The sequence below is a fragment of the Gorilla gorilla genome, chromosome 10 (assembly GCF_029281585.2).
Source record: "Gorilla gorilla gorilla isolate KB3781 chromosome 10, NHGRI_mGorGor1-v2.1_pri, whole genome shotgun sequence".
Classification (NCBI taxonomy): domain Eukaryota; kingdom Metazoa; phylum Chordata; class Mammalia; order Primates; family Hominidae; genus Gorilla; species Gorilla gorilla.
In genome coordinates, this window is record NC_073234.2 from 36,950,794 (window position 1) to 36,969,629 (window position 18,836).

Below are 18,836 nucleotides of genomic sequence, written 5' to 3' on the forward strand. Positions count from 1 at the left end.
CAAAAAAAAAGAAACCCAAGGGCAAAATCCAAAACGTGTCTGAAGATAAATACATCTGATCTTCAAGAGATTTTCAGAGCTCTGAAAGTTTGCGGTACCTTGAATTTGGCCGTAATCTGGTTGATAAGAGGAATGAACTCCTGGAGATCTTTTGCTTCACAATCTTTGAGCATATGTTCTGAAGCAGACGGAATGAACGGAAGAACTTCTTCCTCCAGGCAAATAATCATTCGATGAAGGAAAGTACGGACTCCACTTCTGAGAATATCCTTTTGTAAGGGACAACTGAGGGCTGGCAAGAATGTCTGTAAACAGTCCAGATAAACTTCGGAACAGCCACATTGTTTCACAGTCTGTTTGTTGCTGAAAGCTTTACTGGTTCGACTATATAAGCAAAAATCAGGGAATCAGATGTAACTTTATTCTTTAAAAGTGTTATGGAGTATTCAAAAGCAATGCACAACAAATTACAAAATTAACAAAACTAAATAACCAGACCTTTATTTTCCACATCACAATTACTTCCATCTTTAGCTAATATGGCTATTTGTAAACTACTGCTTCCAATGATCTTTCCAGAACAAAAGAGCTCAAATTAACTTAAATGAATGACATGTAGTTAATATAATCCTTCTAATGTGAGTCTACCTAAATGTTTTATTAAAATCCTATTGACTGGGCTGGGTATTGTGGCTCATGCTTCTAATTCCAGCACTTTGGGAGGCTGAGGCAGGCAAATCACTTGAGGCCAGGAGTTCAAGACCAGTCTGGACAACATTGTGAAAACCCGTCTTTACTAAAAATAGAAAAATTAGCTGGGTGTGGTAGCACATGCCTGCAATCCCAGCTACTTGGAGGCTGAGGCACAAGAATTGCTTGAGCCTGGGAGGCGGAGGTTGCACTGAGCTGAGATCACAACACTGCACTCCAGCCTGAGTGACAAAGCGAGACTGTGTCTCCCCCGCAAAAAAAAGAAAAAAGGAAAAAAAAGAGAAAAATCCTACTGACAAAGTGGACAGAAAAGAGAAAATAAATCCACTTATTATGACTAGGCCTGTACTAGGTAACCTGCAAACAACCCATTTAAATTTAGGAAACCATCTTCAGAATTCTTTATACAACCTCTCTAATATCTAGCTCTTGTTCTTAAATATATTGTAGAACAATTTAACTTCTAAATTAGCAATCTTTACAACTTTCATGCTGTTGTTTGTCAACAAAAAGTATGGGTAGAGGCGGAAAAAACAGCTGCTTGGGTGATCTTCAGGACACAATACAACTGAAGAGAAACCTCACGCTCTTCTCTTTAAGGTAACCAAGACTAACCAAAGATGTCCCGTCCCAATATATATTTGGTATATTAACACTTCAGCTGATCCTCTTAAACACACAACCCATTTATATCAAAGAAGTCAGAGGAGTTAAAGATTTACAGTTGTCAAGGCAAAAATGTAAATGGTATGTAACCTATCCCCTTCTTCAACCAAATCTAACTGACTGGATTTGGAGGACAAAGATTTAGACAATTCTCTGGATTACCCAACTGTGGAAACACAAATGTGTGTGCCCACCAAACAAGTGGTTCTGTCTGTGTAGATACATGCACTTTATAATTTTAACTGTGATCACGCTTACCTTGCAAATCCAACAGCATGGTTAAGACAGTCTGCTAGAGAGGCTTGCCTTTCTTCATCTTGTGCCAGCATCAACTTTTCTAACAGAATTTTAAACTTCTCCATTAGTGGAGTCAACAGATTCCTCATTAAGGCTTGTTTCCTTTCTGCCGGGTATTCACTATTAACAATCAGCACTCCAGCTGTCTCATAAATAAAAAGTTGATCATCGCTGCTCAGTAAGGACTGGTGGCCATTCTCCTAGAATGAAATTCAGTCTTATTAAAGCTTTTATTTTTTGAGTTCCCTTCATTTAATGAGAAAAAGTGCATTAGGAACAGGAAATGTAATCTATCACACCAACTCATATATCAAATACCTATAAAGACAAATTTTCTCCCAGGACCATAGAATGAAAAGAAAACTAAATTAGACGTCAACAGATCATGGTTCTAACTCCAGCCCTGACAAGACTCTATAAATGATCATGTAAGATAATTATTAAAGTTAGCTTTCTAACTTGTTTTCTTTTGTAAAGATCTTATTTATATAAGATTGTTATGAGGCTAGGCTGCATGTGGTGGTTCATGCCTGTAATCCTAGCACTTTGGGAGGCCGAGGCCGGCAGATCACTTGAGGTCAGGAGTTCGTGACCAGCCTAGCCAACATGGTGAAACTCTGTCTCTACTAAAAATACAAAAATTAGCTGGGTGTGGTGGCGCACCTGTAGTCCCAGCTACGCGGGAGGCTGAGGCAGGAGAACTGCTTGAACCTGAGAGGTGGAGTTGTAGTGAGCCAAGACCATGCCACTGCACTCCAGCCTGGGTGACAGAGCCAAGTCTCTGTCTCAAAAAAAAAAAAAAGTACTAGAGTGCTATACTTCTTTTAAATAATTAAGTAACAACACACAGTAAAGCATTATTTTGCATGTGTCTGTGAGGGTGTTTCCAGGAAAGATTAGTCAGTCCAAGTAGACTATGTGGGGAAGACCTGCCCTCAGTGTTGGCGGGCACCATCCAATTGACCAGGGGCTCTGAGAGAACAAATACATAAGGCAAATTGGTCTCTCTCTGAAAGCTGGACAGACTTTTCTTCTGCTGCCTTGAACATCAGAAATTTGACTCTGCAAAAGTACATTACACACAGCATTAACTGTGTGTGTAAACACTGCATGTACACAAGAAAGGTCCTTTCTGTACATCTGCATCTGTAAAACATAAAATTTCTTGTGATCTCAGTTCTTTGGGTGACTGCATATGTTGTAGTGACCCATTGCCGTTTTTTATCAATTTCCTCAAGACTTAGGTTGTCTGTCATGGTTATTTCAGATGAGCGCAGTTATAAACCAGAGTGGCACACAACTACTAACCATAGTGACATGCACTTACACATTTTGCTTTCTGATTTATGAATACCGTTTGTCTGCTCCTGTTTTTACACATGTAACTGTCATTTTTATAACTGTTTATGCTTGCAAAAGCATGTTATTATTGCCTATTTTATTGTGTAAAGTGGCCTATGAAGTGCTGTCATGTTTTTACATGTTTCTCAAATACATTCCCTTTTAAAAATGTAAAGTAACATTTCAAATAATTTTTTAAAATTACTTTTTCCAGGATTATATTTTTAAGATTTTCATCTTTTAGAATTGCGGTTTTTAGGATTTCAGGATTTTAACACTTGGGATTATGGCCCAATCCCAACACCAAAATATTCAGATCGACTAGCACTTAATTTTTTTTTTTACCCTAAGCCTGAAATGACAGGGAAAACCTTCGATCTAACAGTAGCAGCTGCTAAGAATGGCTAATACAATTATAGGATTAAACAGAATAATTTAGAAGTTGAATTTTTTTAATTTTTTCTTTTGGTTTTTAAAATTTTTAATATACTTTTCATTTTAACAGCAAGCTCATCTTTAATGAATTTTTTCTTCTTCATAAAATGCTTCAACATTTTAACAATATACCCCATGCTGCCAAATTGATCTGTCAACTCTTGATTCCTATTACTATGTTTTGTTTACTATGTCAACAGAATTTTGGTAAATAGAACTAATCTTTGCACATACACTTCCCTCCACCACCAGTTTTTTTTTAAATGCCCACAAAGGCAAGGCTAATGGCACGTGTGGCTTCAATGAATTCTGGGTAAAATATCTTAAAGAGACAGATACTTACAGGTGGAGAAAGCTCTAATAAATCTTGTATCCTATTCAAAATATCCTCAATGAAAGGATTCATTTGCTTACTGAAAAATAGAAAAAGGAAATCACAATTAATAACAGTGCTCAAAACAGTGCTAAATACCAAATTCCCCCTTTAAGACAGAACTAAAAAAAAGTTCAGTTGTAGGCTAGTCACTTCTGATTAAGATTAGCTATGGTTAATTTTTAAAAATTACCTTTATCTGCTCTGTAGTGATAAGATTGTCAAAATGACTTACAATCTTATAAGCCTAATAAGGAGTAGTTTTCATTCCCAAAAAATGGTACTAGTAAAGAATAATACAGGCCAAGCGCAGTGGCTCATTTCTGTAATCCCAACACTTTGGGAGGCCGAGGTGGGAAGACTGAGCTGAAGAATTTGAGACCAGGCTGGGCAATGTGGTGAGACGGATTCTACAAAAAATACAAAAATTAGCCGGCCATCGTCACACGCCTGTAGTCCCAGGTGCTCAGGGGGCTGAGGTGGGAAGATCACCTGAGCCTGAGGAGGTTGAGGTTGCAGTGAACTGGGATCCAGCCACTATACTCCAGCCTAGGCCACAGCATGAGACCCCGTCTCAAAAAAATAACAACAAAAAACAATGAAAACTTTTACTATTGAACTAAGTACTTGGCTGATGAGCAGGAAAGGAAGTGGCAACATAAAACGGGGGCTGGGCGTGGTGGCTCATGCCTGTAATACCAGCACTTTGGGAGGCTGAAGAGGGTGGATCATCTCAGGTCAGGAGTTCAAGACCAGCCTGACCAACATGGTGAAGCCCCATCTCTACTAAAAATACAAAAAATTAGCCGGGTGTGGTGATGGACACCTGTAATCCTGGCTACTCGGTAGGCTGAGGCAGGAGAATCGCTTCAATCCAGGAGGCAGGGGTTGCAGTGAGTCAAGATCATGCCACTGTACTCCAGCCTGGGCAACAAGAACGAAAATCCGTCTCAAAAAAAAAAAAAAAAAAGGTCGGGGGTACATCTACCTGACCTGACAAAGCATGACTTGACTTGAACAGGAAGAACCAAATCTACCATAGGCTCTTGGAAAATAATTTATATGTCTACTTTTTTTTTATTTCCATCTTCATTTTATTTTTTTGAGACAGAGTTTCACTCTTGTCACCCAGGCTGGAGTGCAATGGCAAGATCTCTGCTCACTGCAAATTCTGCCTCCCGGGTTCAAGTGATTCTCCTGCCTCAGCCTCCTCCAGAAGCTGCCTCAGCCTTCTGTTAGCTGGGATTACAGGTGCCCACAACCACGCCCGGCTAATTTTCTGTATTTTTAGTAAAGACCGGGTTTCATCATGTTGGCCAGGCTAGTCTCAAACTCCTGATCTTAGGTGATCCACCCGCCTCAGCCTCCCAAAGTGCTGGGATTACAGGCGTGGGCCACCGCGCCAGGCCTCCATCTTCATTTTAAATTCAGGGGGTACATATGGAGGTTTGTTACACGGGTGTATCATGGGATGCTGAGGTTTGCGCTTCTATTGATCCAATCCCATTGCCCAGATATTGAACACAGTACCCAACAGGAAGTTTTTCAGCACTTGCCCCACTCCCTCATTTTGGAGTCCCAAGTGTCTTTCGTTCCCAGCTTCATATCTGTGTGTACCCAAGATTCAGCTCTCACTTATAAGTGAGAACATGTGGCATTTGTTTTTTTGTTTCTGCATTAATTTGCTTAGATTAAAGGCCTCCAGCTGCATCCATGTTGCTGTAAAGGACATGATTTTGTTCTTTGTTATGGCTGTTTAGTATTTCATGATGTATGTGTACTACATTTTCTTTTTCTTTCTTTTTTTTTTTTTTTGAGACTGAGTCTCACCCTGTCACCCAGGCTGGAGTGTGATCTTGGCTCACTGCAACCTCCACCTCCCAGGTTCAAGCGATTCTCCTGCCTCAGCCTCCTGAGTAGCTGGGATTACAGGAACCCGCCACCACGCCTAGCTAATTTTTTGTATCTTTAGTAGAGATGGGGTTTCACCATGTTGGCCAGGCTGGTCTCCAACTACTGACCTTGTGATCGGCCTCCCAGAGTGTTGGGATTATAGGCATGAGCCACCATACCTGGCCTACATTTTCTTTATCTAATCCACCACTGATGGGCACCTAGGTTGATTCCATGTCTTTACTATTGTTTTACATCCATCCAGTAACTTAAAAAATAACTAAACATAATAGCTGCAATTTTATACTTACTTGAGAGATTTGACAAATCTAGAAAACAGGTAAGCCGTCCTGCTCCGAACTTTTGCACTGGAATGCCGCAGACCTCTGTGATCTAAGAAAGCCATCTAAAGAAGGAGACACTTTTACTATTTCTGCATTTTTTCAAGGGTTTTGTTGATATTGTCCTGCTACATTTTTGTTCACACCAAATTTTACTTCTTAGCTCCTAAAAGGCAGGGACTAGGAATATACAAGTAATTCTAAACTACACACAAACAGTCCCTTGAGAACTTGTTTTAGTTGACTAATTGGGCACAAACTATCCATTTAAAAGAAATGGAGGAGGGGTTACTTTCAGTGTGTGCCAAGCATTTCTGAGAGGTTTTGATTCTGAGAAAAGTTATAGACAGAAAAATACAATACTATACTATCAAGTCATTAGCTGAAACCCATGGAAAGTAACAAAAATCCAGAGTACTTACTAGTACACATGGAATGTGCTGAGGTTCAACTGTGAAAAACTTTTCATATCTAACAACAGTTTCGAAGAACTCCAGCGTCACAGATGTATGCTGATAGGAACTGACTCCTGATGTTACCAGCTAGATCAGGAAAAAGTTAGGAAACCTCTTCTTATTTATTGCAACATCAAAATGCCCCGGTATTAACATATACTAAGCTCTAACAATTAAGGAACTCCCATTAGCTTATACTGAAAACAGAAATTTATGGTCAAAATTATCTTCAGTATACTTACAGTTCGCATCATATCCTGCAAAGCACTAGCTTTTGAAACATCACCTGAGAAGTGAGCACCATGAGATACTGGAAGAGCTTCTGCCAACATATACAGCAATCTTATTGCTACTTCAACTTCCATAAACCGTGTAGTCTGCCAATTCCTACCAAGGTATAATATGTCAGTGAGATTTAAAGATAAATTTTTCATACAGCAAATTATGCACAGGTAAAACACCAACAAAAGCCTTTTTAATTATTAAAAAGTCATAGCAATTGTTAACTTTCCCAGGCAATATATCACAAAGGTAGAAAGGATCAAGATAAATCAAGAAGACAAGTGCATTGTTTCCAGAGATACACATAAGATCTCAATAAGTAACATGGATTAATAAGTCATATGAATCATTTATTTTGACCCATATCAAAGAGCAAAAGAAAGAAGTAGGCTTGTTACAAAAGTAATGACAAACTTACTGCAGTGTAGAACTAAAAACTCTGCGAACAGAGGCCAGTAGTAACTCTGGTGAAACTTGAGCAAGCCTGTCCAACAGTAACTTCAGTTGTTTTCTATATTCTACAAACATGGCTTCATCTTCACCCTATGATACAGGTTAAAATCCTCATTCAAAAAACTTATGGGTTGATCGGTGCAGCAAACCACCATGGCACATGTATACCTATGTAACAAACCTGCACGTTCTGCACAGGTACCCCAAAACTTAAAGTATAATAATAAAGATTAAAAACTTAAAAGACCTTAAAATTCATGTAAATATCCAGTTCTCCTGTATTTTTCCGCATTTACACATTTCGTACTTTTATTTTTGTCACTATTTATATAGAAAAACTTATTATGCTTAATAACTTCTTCCCTCCAGCTCACAAATAAGTATTTCTGCACAAAGCCGTAGACCTCAAAAGCCTAGAGCCAGAAATAGTCTAAAAAGGTTAAAGACAATACTCTAGCACTAGAATGGGCTTTGAATTCTTTGCACCTTATTTATTCTTGTAAGTCAATATCCACTGTAAAAAGTGGTAATAATATGGTATAACTGGAGATATTCAATCTTAGGAGCCTGGCACATCCCAGGTGCGCAGTGTGTTGGTCAGCACCACTATTATCCTTTTACAACCCTAAGTTTTTGAATGCCTGAGGTGGGGGAATACAACACTTTAGAACAAAGCTTAGCAGCAAATACCATGACTGAATACCTAGAAAGCACCAATGGCCCTTGTTTGATGGGAAGCTGACCCACTCACAATCTTGAAAAAGACCTTTAACTGGAACAAGTCTAGAGCGCCTCATTTCCACTCTGCCAATACAGGCTTGTGACTGGAGTTCATCATTCTTACAAAATATAAAGTGAAATATGATCACCAATAATATTATCAATATTTTACTATGTTCAGTGCTACAGAGTATTTGTAAAAGGGCTGTTAATGGGACAGGTGCAGTGGCTCACACCTATAATCCCAACACTTTGGGAGGCTGAGGCAGGCAGATCACTTGAGGCCAGGAGTTCAAGACCAACTTGGCCAACATGGTGAAACCCCGTCTCTACTAAAAATACAAGAATTAGCCGGGCATGGTGGCACATGCCTGTAATCCCAGCTACTAAGGTGGCTGAGGCACAAGAATCACTTGAACCCAGGAGGCAGAGGATGCAGTGAGCTGAGATGGCACCACTGCACTCCAGCCTGGGTGACAGAGTGAGACTCTGTCTCAAAGCAAAAAAAAAAGGAGGGGGGGGGGTGGTTGTTAATGGATAAAATATCAAAAAGGAAGGATTAAGAGGCTTCTATTAATTTCACCCAAAGTTGGTGTCAATATAAACAGACTAATTTTTCAAGAACTTCATGTTTTAAAGGGCCCCAAAACAATAAGAACTTGAAATATTAATTTGATATAATAATAAAATTAAAACTCCTTTCTCCTCAACAAAAAAAAATTCTTACCTCATTTTCAAAGTTATATTCTTCATCGTAAGTCAATTTTTTCATAACGGCCAACATGATTGCCTAAGAATAAAATTGAGAATAAAAGAGTTTTTGTCAGTCTCCTTCTAATTTGATATAATTTGAAATTAAGCTACATTTCAAGGCAAATTACAGACTAAAAATCTATCATTGGTTTAAAAGAAGCATAAAGTCAATTACCTCTACATTAGCTTTTTGCTGATCCGAGAGCACTGTAAGCTGTTAAAAAGTAAGCAATAACTTATTAGGTTTTCTAAAGTTATACCTGTATATCAGAACATTTTTCGAATCAATTAAGACCTGGTTTTTTTTTTTTTGAGACAAGGTCTTGCTCTGTTGCCCAGGCTGGAGTGCAGTGGCGCAGTCATGGCTTACTGCAACCCCCAACTCCCTGGCTCAAGAGATCCTCCCACCTCACCCTCCCAAGTTAGCTGGGACCACAGGCATGTGCCACCATACTTGGCTAGTTTTCTTTTTATTATTTATAGAAATGGAGTCTTCCTATGTTGCCCAGGCTGGTCTCAAACTCCTGGCCTCAAACAATCCTCCCACCTCAGCCTTACCAAGTGCTGGGATTACAGGTGACAGCCATTATGCCTGGCCTCTAATCAATTAAGATCTTTGAAAACATGCACACAACTTTTTTGGAGGGCAGTTTAGCAGCAGCTGCCTATATTTAAAATATACCTAACCTAAGATCAAGTAATGCCACTTCTAGTAAGTAACTTGACATGTAGACAAAGACACCTACAACATATTCTGCAAAGGTTTTTAAACAAAGCAAAACAAGCCTACAAAACCATTAAGAGATATACAATAGAATTACCAATAGTGATCATACCTTTCCACAATGCATAAAATTTCTTAAAGTATAAATAAAGATACATGTTATGTTTACTACAATAAAACAGAAACTAAAGTCATTTGGGAACGTATTTTAAGTTTGACTTGACTCAATTAATTCAAAGTAAATATACAGAAATGGCTTCCATCTAATGTCATATTGATAAGTTACTAATTATTTTAATTGCTAAATGCTATAATATGGAGACTAACACCACCTACAAGTTCTTTCTGGAAGTGGGGGAAACTTTAATTGTAAAAAATTGTTGCCGGGCGTGGTGGCTCACACCTGTAATCCCAGCACTTTGGGAGGCTGTGGTGGGCAGATCACCTGAGGTAGGGAGTTCAAGACCAGCCTGACCAACATGGAGAAACCCTGTCTACTAAAAGTACAAAACCAGCTGGATGTGGTGGTGCATGCCTGTAATCCCAGGTACTTGGGAGGTTGAGGCCGGAAAATCGCTTGAACCTGGGAGGTGGAGGTTGTGGTGAGCTGAGATCACGCCATTGCACTCCAGCCTGGGCAACAACAGCAAAACTCCGTCTCAAAAAAGAAAAAAAAAATTGTTTATGAGAAATGAATGATGTATATGTAAATTAAAATAACAAACCATGCTTATGAAAATTTCAACTGTATTCACAAATAAAGACAGGTTCAAAATAAAAAAAAACCCTAAACCTATAACTACCTCTGAAGCTGGTTAGTCTACTGAATTTAGAACCTGAAACTATTTTCTGGCCAATTCTTTTTTTTTTAAGATGGAAATACATTAGTATTTAACAGTAAATATCTTTAAGTAGTAGAATTATGGGTATTTTCTCATTTTTAATTTTTCCATATTTTCCACTTCTCCATGGCTCCTTTGTATTATGTATTGAGCAAAAAGAATAAAACAAAAACTTACCTGTTTCAAAATATGAAGATAATCGTAACAAAATCCAATAATATTAGAAGAAATATCATCATCCTCATGAATTAGTAGCTGCAACATCAGTGCCACTTTTGTTTCAATAGCTTGTAGTGCCTCTTGAGCATTCTTAATATCCCCATTCTTAATTAATTTACTCCAACTAACTATCAATGACTGTCCCATTCCATTTACCAACTTAGAAAATCTGGCCAGGAAGTCAACATCTTCTTCCTATAAGCAATCAAGACACATCTCTGTTTAAAACTGCCTGCCCAAGCTAAGAGGAAAAACTGAGCTTTAATATGAATCAAGTGCTAATTACAGGATTCAATTTTAAAATGACGTCATATATTTAACAATTCCAGGCTGGGCACGGTGGCTTATGCCTATAATCCCAGCACTCTGGAAGGCCGAAGTGGGTGGATTACCTGAGGTCAAGAGTTCAAGACAAGCCTGGCCAACATGGTGAAACCCCGTCTCTACCAAAAGGTAAAAAATTTGCCGGGTGTAGTGGCATGCGCCTGTAATCTCAGCTACTCGGAAGGCTGAGACAGGAGAATCACTTGAACCCGGGAGGCGGAGGTTGCAGTGAGCCGAGACTGTGCCACTGCACTCCAGCCTGGGCAACAGAGTGAGACTCCATCTCAAAAAACAAAACAAAACAAAAAATCTCAATTCCACTATGAACAAGTTGTGTCAGCATCTCCTGAGAGTTTGTGAGAAATGTGCAATTACAGGCTTTCAGGTTTAAGAACTGGTATAACCCATTCTCCAAGGAGAATGCTACTGAGAACATTTTGGCTAGACGCAGTGGTTTATATTATAATCTCAAGGGGAGTTTATAGCATTTAGAAGAAAAAAAGCTATTATTATATTTAACTTAGTACCTATCCCAGTTTGTTCTAACAACTTTACATACAATGTTTTATATAAATTTACCAACCTGGTCAATGCTGAAAAACCCAGCAGACTGTAATACTTGACACAAAGATTCCACTAGTTTCATTTTATCAACAGGGTCCATTCCTTTATTTACAACTTCAAATAAACAGTCACATGCTTCTTCCCGTAGAACTTCTATTGACATATGACCTAGCAGCATATTTATAAACCTGGTAATGGGACAATAAAATTGTAACATTTTCAAAGTCATGAGTTTTAGATACTGTATTTTACAAGTTTATACTATAAAAATAATAGGCATACTTACCTATCATTGGCTATAAGGGATAAGTCTATCCAAGAGACATAAGCCCCAACTACTTCAAGGCACTGACACGTCACTTCAGAATTAGTAAACTGATAATTTTGTAATATTTGGTACCACGATTCCACCAGATTTGGAATGCACTGTTCCCTCATGGTATCTTTTATGAGAGTATTCCTACGAGCCTCCTAAAATACAAAACGCCAAATGCAAAGTAGATTACCTTCAAAATAATGTTTGATATCTGAATATACTTGCAGAGTAAACTTTCAGACTTGTTAACACATTCCCTACCAGTATTTCCTATTTACCAGCTCTAAGATCATATCCTGTGATTCTTTGTATTTCCTCTTTCTGTTCTACTCCTCAGTGTCAGAGTTAATTTCTTAGTAAATACAAACTATAAAAAGCATTGCTTAGAAATCTTAAGCATATTTTAAGTTATTTCTCAATATAGTAACATAGTACTTACACTATGTGATGAAGAATACAGAAGTAGCAACACTGACAACTCCTAAGCAATGCTTCTTCCTTGCTCAGGACTATATAGCAGTATTAAATTGAGACTACCTTTCTCAACAGATTCATAAAAGAAAATCAACTAGTGTATGTCACTACAGTATTTGCCTAGTTAAAAAAAATTTAGGCTGGGCGCAGTGGCTCATGCCTGTAATCCCCGCACTTTGGAAGGGCAAGGCGGGCGGATCACCTGAAGTCACGAGTTCGAGTACAGCCTGGCGAAACCCAATCTCTACAAAAAATACAAAAATTAGCCAGGCGTGGTGGCATGTGCCTATAATCCCAGCTACTAGGGAGGCTGAGGTGGGAGAATCGCTTGAACCCAGGAGGCGGAGGTTGCAGTGAGCCAAGACTGCGCCACTGCACTCCAGCCTGGAGAACAGAGCAAGACGCCGTCTCAAAAAAGTAAAAAAATAAAAAATGTAACGTAATACTTTAATTTCAATATACCTCTGGAAAAAAAATAACCAAGTTTGAGTTCCTTCATAAAATAAAATCCAAAACATCAGGTAAATTTATAATTATATAACTTAAGAAAGTTTACCTCAAGAAAGAAAACTTTCCTGCTCTTTTTATTATGTGCCCATTATCACCTACAAAACTTACATTAAATATAAAAAATTCATGGTTAGTTACTTGCCTCTGATGTATGCACCACATCACGATCCACCAACTCTGAATCAATAGCCATGAGAATTCGCAGGTAGAGATCTACTCCCCTTGGATTTAGGTCCACTACTGAGAGAATGTCAAAAAAAAACTTGGGCCACTTAGTGAGATACTCTGTAACAAAAAGCAAGGCGAAGACTTGGGCGGCTTTATTTCGTATAAAGGTCTTCTCTGGTTGGGGATTCAGCATCTGACAGAGAAACAGTCCATAAAATTAAATGTAAATTGAAAAGACCCAGAAACACCAGTTGTCTTATTAAAAGGCAAAGCTTCATCAAATGTCAACATGGCCCAGATAAACTATGCAACAAATACTCTTCAAAATTATCTTGATAATTATGATAATCAAAATTATCTTGATAATTATGATAATCAAAATTATCTTGATAATTATGATTATCAAAATTATCTTGATAATTATGATTATCAAAATTATCTTGATAATTATGATTATCAAAATTATCTTGATAATTATGATTATCAAAATTATCAAAAGTATTTAAGTGATTGACCAGATGAAGAACAATTAAATGAACCATTAAAGGCTGTAATGATTATTCCTCATTCTTACACTTTGACAGAAAAGTTTCATGTGCAGAGTTTTAATAGTTCCTATAATTTCTTCTAAGAAGAAAAAAAAAATTTCCTCTACTTGCTCTTTAAGGAAAATAAAAACTCTAGCTACACAACTGCTTTATGTGTTAAGATTAGCTAAAATTAACTGAAAAGAACTCAACTGGACCTTTATAAAGGGCTCTGGTGGAGAGGCTGTCCAGGAGGGCTCACCTTTAAGAGCCAAACAGAAAGCAGCGTTTGTCAAGTAGTTAAAAACAACTACATTTTAAAACCAAAGTTTCCACAATGTGTCATGGAAACTATGACCATTTCAGTCATTGATATAATATTAAATTATTGCTAAACTCCCACTTCCATGATCTTTAAAACCAGCACCTTTTAAAAAAGCTATGAAATCAAATGGAGGAACACTGATGAAAATCTTTGAGGTAAAGTTCCAAACTCTTGCAAAAAATAAGTTTAAATATCTAATAATTTGAGGTACTGAATGAAATTATGATTTTACCTGAGCTTGCAGCCATGATATGAGCGTCTCCCTAATTAGCTGTTGTTGAACAGTGGTTAGTTCTGAGTATCTGTTCAAAATAGAGAAGAAAAAGAATAATGGCTATATTTGGTGTCTATGGTTGTAAAAAATAACAGCCTCATATATTTGAAAGGGAAATTTTGTATAGCTCTCAATTATCTGAAGTTCCCTAACATAAACTGATAATGCCACTCATCATTGCTTTAAAGATAAGGACAAGAGTGGCAGGTAGGGCATCAATATCAATCTTTAATTTGTGATTCTGTTCACATTGAAACAAATGATGGCTACACAATTTTTCGAATGAAAATGTTTTGTGGTCTGTGATCTACAGAATAAACCAATAGGTGAACTAGGAATCCTCTCAGTAGTGATTTGTTATTTTGCTTAATTAGTAAGTCAGAGATTCTGAATACAAGTGCCCATGCAGCTACTTAACTCTAAGAGAGAGTTGTCATGTAGAAAAACAGGCCTGGTGTTACCAGATATTCTGACTTTTCCAGAAAAGCTGGAAATCTAGATTTTTCTGTGAAATGTCTGGATTTTCTTTTTTTTTTTTTTGAGACAAGGTCTTGCTGTATTGCCCAGGCTGAAGTGCAGTGGCACCATCATGGCTCACTGGAGCCTCAACCTCCTGGCCTCAGCTTCCCCAGTAGCTGGGAATACAGAAGGGCGCAATCATGCCTGGCTAATTTTTTAAAAAAATTTTTGTAGAGATGAGGTCTCACTATGTTGCCTAGGCTGGTCTCAAACTCCTGAGCTCAAACGATCCTCTTGTCTTGGCCTCCCTTAGTGCTGAGATCATAGGCATGAGCCACTGCGCCCAGCCTTGGATTTTTATGTGTAACCAACAAACTCAGCACTTTTTTTATTTTTGAGACGGAGTCTCGCTGTCACCCAGTCTGGAGTGCAGTGGTGTGACCCCGGCTCACTGCAACCTCCGCCTCCCAGGTTCAAGCAATTCTCGTGCCTCAGTCTCCTGAGTAGCTGGGATTACAGGTGCATGCCACCACATCTGACTAGTTTCTGTATTTTTTGTAGAGACGGGGTTTCACCATGTTGGCCAGGCTGGTTAGTCTCAAACTCCTGACTTCAAGTGATCTACAGGCCTCAGCCTCCCAAAGTGCTCGGATTACAGGCGAGAGCCACTGCACCTGGCCAACTCAGAACTTTTAAAACACTTTGGGGTACATCAAAACGTATCTATAACCTGGATATAACATATACACTGTGAATTTACAACCTGTATTATGGTTTCCTTATGGAAGAAAAACATTAAATTAAAAAAATGACCTCTCCCCGCAAATCTGAGTCAAAACAGTAAGAAAAGCCTTACTTGTATTTAACTTGATGTTCCAGTACTTGAAAGCAGAAAAACTTCACATGATCATCACTGAAAAAGAAAAAAAGAAAATGAGATAAGCAGAACATGAACTGAGGAAAACAAATCAAAGGCAAAATAGTAATGAGTAATACAGCAGAAGTTTCTCAAACTAGACCTTTGGCTTGTTTCATACTTACTGGTCTCATTTTATGACGTTAAAATCCATTTACTTAAAAAGCTATGAGAACTCTAAATATTACACAATATTTAAAATTTCCATTAAATCTGACAAGCAAAATAACCAAAATATTAAGATGCACCTTGAATACAATGCTTTGTAAGCAGCAAACCATCCCCCTAAATTCCAGATATTAAGATTCCTGGAACAGTCCCTTCATTTTACAATAACAGGTTAGGTGTAAAATGACAAATGGCAGAACAGCCAGAGTCTGAGTGAAAGCAGAGATGGTCGTCCAAGTCCTGCTTAAAATTCAACCCCAGTAGTTCTATTGTAGCCAAATCCAAAACAAGCAGGGCCATATGGATTGTCAGTCCAGCTTCAAAGTTTCATACAGGACACTAAATCACAAATATGGTACCCTTGCTTATATAAGATGGGGGCAAAAGTCAACACACCAATTACCCACTTCCAACTGTCTTTCTAGGGGAGTGGCAGAGTTGCAGTTAGCCAGCTATGAACACTGACAAAGATCCTCTAGAGACCAACAATATGCCAATGAAGTGAGTATAAGAGAGTTCCTATTTCTGTAAAAAGTTAGTTGAATGCTTTAGAAAGATTTCATAGAAAGCCACACTGCAGAAGGAAAAAATCTTGTACATATTTGACATGGCCTATATAACCAGAAGACTTGAGAGGCGGGGACAAATATCTTAAAAATCTATGGATCATCACTCATTGTACAGAGACCCATGCTAGAAATTGTAGAGGATGGGTTACAGGTGTGACCAACCTACGAATAAAGTGAATGCTAGTTAGTATACAAAGATAAAGACTGTGGTCCAATATTAAAAGATTGGTCACCGAATGATTATATACCTTAAGCTAAAATTAAAAATTAAGATATAGGCCGGGTGCGGTGGCTCACGCCTGTAATCCCAGCACTTTGGAAGGCCGAGACGGGCGGATCACAAGGTCAGGAGATTGAGACCATCCTGGCCAACACAGTGAAACCCTGTCTCCACCAAAAAGAAATACAAAAAAATTAGCCGGGCATGGTGGTGGGTGCCTGTAGTCCCAGCTACTCAGGAGGCTGAGGCAGGAGAATGGCGAGAACCCAGGAGGCGAAGCTTGCAGTGAGCCTAGATTGCGCCACTGCACTTCAGCCTGGGCGACAAAGCGAGACTCCATCTCAAGAAAAAAATAATAATAATAATAAAATAAATAAATAATTTTAAAAATTAAGATATATATCATTTACAATCACCGTCTTTACCAACGTTTTAGGAAAGCAGTTATCACTCTCAATCATAAGATAAGGAAGTTTTTACTGCACTTTATTCCAGCTGGGATCTGGTGACAGGTACACAATATATACCAAAGGATGGTTTTACTGAAAAGTTAATTCTGAAATGGCCAAACTGGGTTTACTACTTTTCTCATTTCTACATGGAATGACTATATGTTAATGGCTTTGCAAAAAAAAAAAAAAGTCATAAAATGTTTTTATGAAAACACTTTCCAAATACAGGTAAATTTCACAGTCCTGTCATGTCCACAGAAATTTAAATTGTCATGCAAATTTTGTTTTTAATTACCTGTATGTCCTCTGGGCTAGAGCTTCTGCACACACCTGCCAGGCATCTGGGGAAATCTTTAACTGCTCGAAATAGGCCAGGGCCTATAAGATTGCAAAACAAAAAAATGCATTTAGAATAAACAATCTCAATGCCCTGCTAATATAAAGAAAATATTCTGAGAGTTGCAAACCTATAACAAATCAGTAAACTTAATAGAAAAACAGCTAAAACATTAAATGCAGGCTTCTGAATATATGCAACTTGGGGTCATTCCTAAAAATAGGTTAAATAAATATAAATTTCATCAGTTAGATAATCAAACCTGTTTTCTTACAGCAGCAACAACACAAAAATGCCCCGCAGCCTTCATGGGGTTATTATGAAGAATGAGAGCAAGTGCTTTGTCAAGTGCCATACTACTGAGAAATTGCAGAGGATCAGTTAAGGGTGTGATCATTTTATAATATGCAATTATAAAATGGCATGTGAAGGGCACTTTTCCTATTTAATAGCACATCTGCTATTAAAGCGGTGATTATAAAAGATAAAACATAGTGTGTACCTTATCTGATCTACTGTTACACAGGAGAGTATTTCAAGTCTTTAATTATATCATGTAAGTTCCCTAAAGAGATTAAAATTGGAGTACAAGTGCATGATATGAATTTTGAAAAATATTAAGTAACTGAAAAGGTCAAAGCTCGAGGAAGTTTTTTATCTCTAAGTTTATGAATTCAGGGCCTCGTAATCACAAGTAACAGTGCCAACAAGGAGCAAGAGTACTCTAGAATGGATGCAGCACCAAGTCCATACGCTCTCTACCAAACTGTTGGGAAAATGGGAGTTACTTCAGGCACTCTTCCCATCAGCATGTTGCACCAGATGCAGGTTTCACACATGGCAATGGACAAATAGTAGTGAACATCTTGTGACAAGTATCTCCAATAGACAAGAAAATTGCACATCAACTGGAAACACTGCTAGATGATTTGACAGCAATTATGTATGAAACAAAAGCTGACATGAGGTAAAAGAAACATTAGCCTTAGAGAAACCTAATTTCAATTGGTAAATATTTTTAAAACGGTGGTGTCTCCCACTAGTGATGAAATCAGTTTATGGGTCCTGAACAATAATTTTTAAAAATGAAATAGAGAATATTAGATATTCTGTACTGTACCCTAGCAAGAATATTACTTTCTGTAACTTGTTTTAGTTATTTATGTGCATATGTACCTATAAATATATACACACACACTGGGTCATCGAGGTGTAAAGTTATTTTTTTCTTTGGGTTACAGATCAAAGCCACTGTATTTATATTTAGGTGATAGTTTCCTATACTATGTAACTGTATGAATGAGGGAATGGGTTTTCATACATGGTCTCAATGGCTGCTCCCACTGACAGAAGACCAGGTAAACGAAGGTGATTAGGTGAAGATCACCAAATATAATATTAAATATGTGGTATAACGAAAAAATACATTTGGGCTTTGCAGCCAGTTGCTGGCTCAGAGCTCTTAAAACTCTTGGAAAATTTCCTGAGCGACAGGACCGTCTTTTGCTATTTATAATGAGTCCTTTGGGCCAGGCACAGCAGTTCACACCTATAATCCCAACACTCTGGGGGGCCAAGGTGGGAAGATCACTTGAAGCCGGAAGATCACTTGAGGCCAGCAGTTCAAGGCTAGCCTGGGCAACATAGTGGGACCCTGTCTCTACAAAAAATTTAAAAATTAGCCAGAAGTAGTGACGTGCACCTACAGTCCCAACTACTTGGGAGGCT

General features: G+C 38.1%; 1 protein-coding gene across 2 annotated transcripts in view; it reads right to left on the minus strand.

Moving 5' to 3' along the window:
- XPOT (exportin for tRNA) overlaps window positions 1-18,836 on the minus strand; it is a 46,317-nt gene that overhangs the window by 19,256 nt on the left and 8,225 nt on the right. For both annotated transcript variants that reach the window (XM_063693848.1, XM_019039171.3), the window contains exons 3-18: window positions 17,067-17,149; window positions 15,303-15,359; window positions 13,946-14,015; window positions 12,836-13,054; window positions 11,680-11,864; window positions 11,413-11,581; window positions 10,464-10,700; window positions 8,896-8,934; window positions 8,695-8,757; window positions 7,213-7,337; window positions 6,755-6,899; window positions 6,480-6,599; window positions 6,028-6,122; window positions 3,794-3,863; window positions 1,636-1,874; window positions 99-384 (exon numbers count right to left, since the gene is read on the minus strand). In XM_063693848.1, coding sequence (XP_063549918.1) covers window positions 99-384; window positions 1,636-1,874; window positions 3,794-3,863; window positions 6,028-6,122; window positions 6,480-6,599; window positions 6,755-6,899; window positions 7,213-7,337; window positions 8,695-8,757; window positions 8,896-8,934; window positions 10,464-10,700; window positions 11,413-11,581; window positions 11,680-11,864; window positions 12,836-13,054; window positions 13,946-14,015; window positions 15,303-15,359; window positions 17,067-17,149 — 2,202 coding nt within the window. The remainder of the gene's footprint in view (window positions 1-98; window positions 385-1,635; window positions 1,875-3,793; window positions 3,864-6,027; window positions 6,123-6,479; window positions 6,600-6,754; window positions 6,900-7,212; window positions 7,338-8,694; window positions 8,758-8,895; window positions 8,935-10,463; window positions 10,701-11,412; window positions 11,582-11,679; window positions 11,865-12,835; window positions 13,055-13,945; window positions 14,016-15,302; window positions 15,360-17,066; window positions 17,150-18,836) is intronic.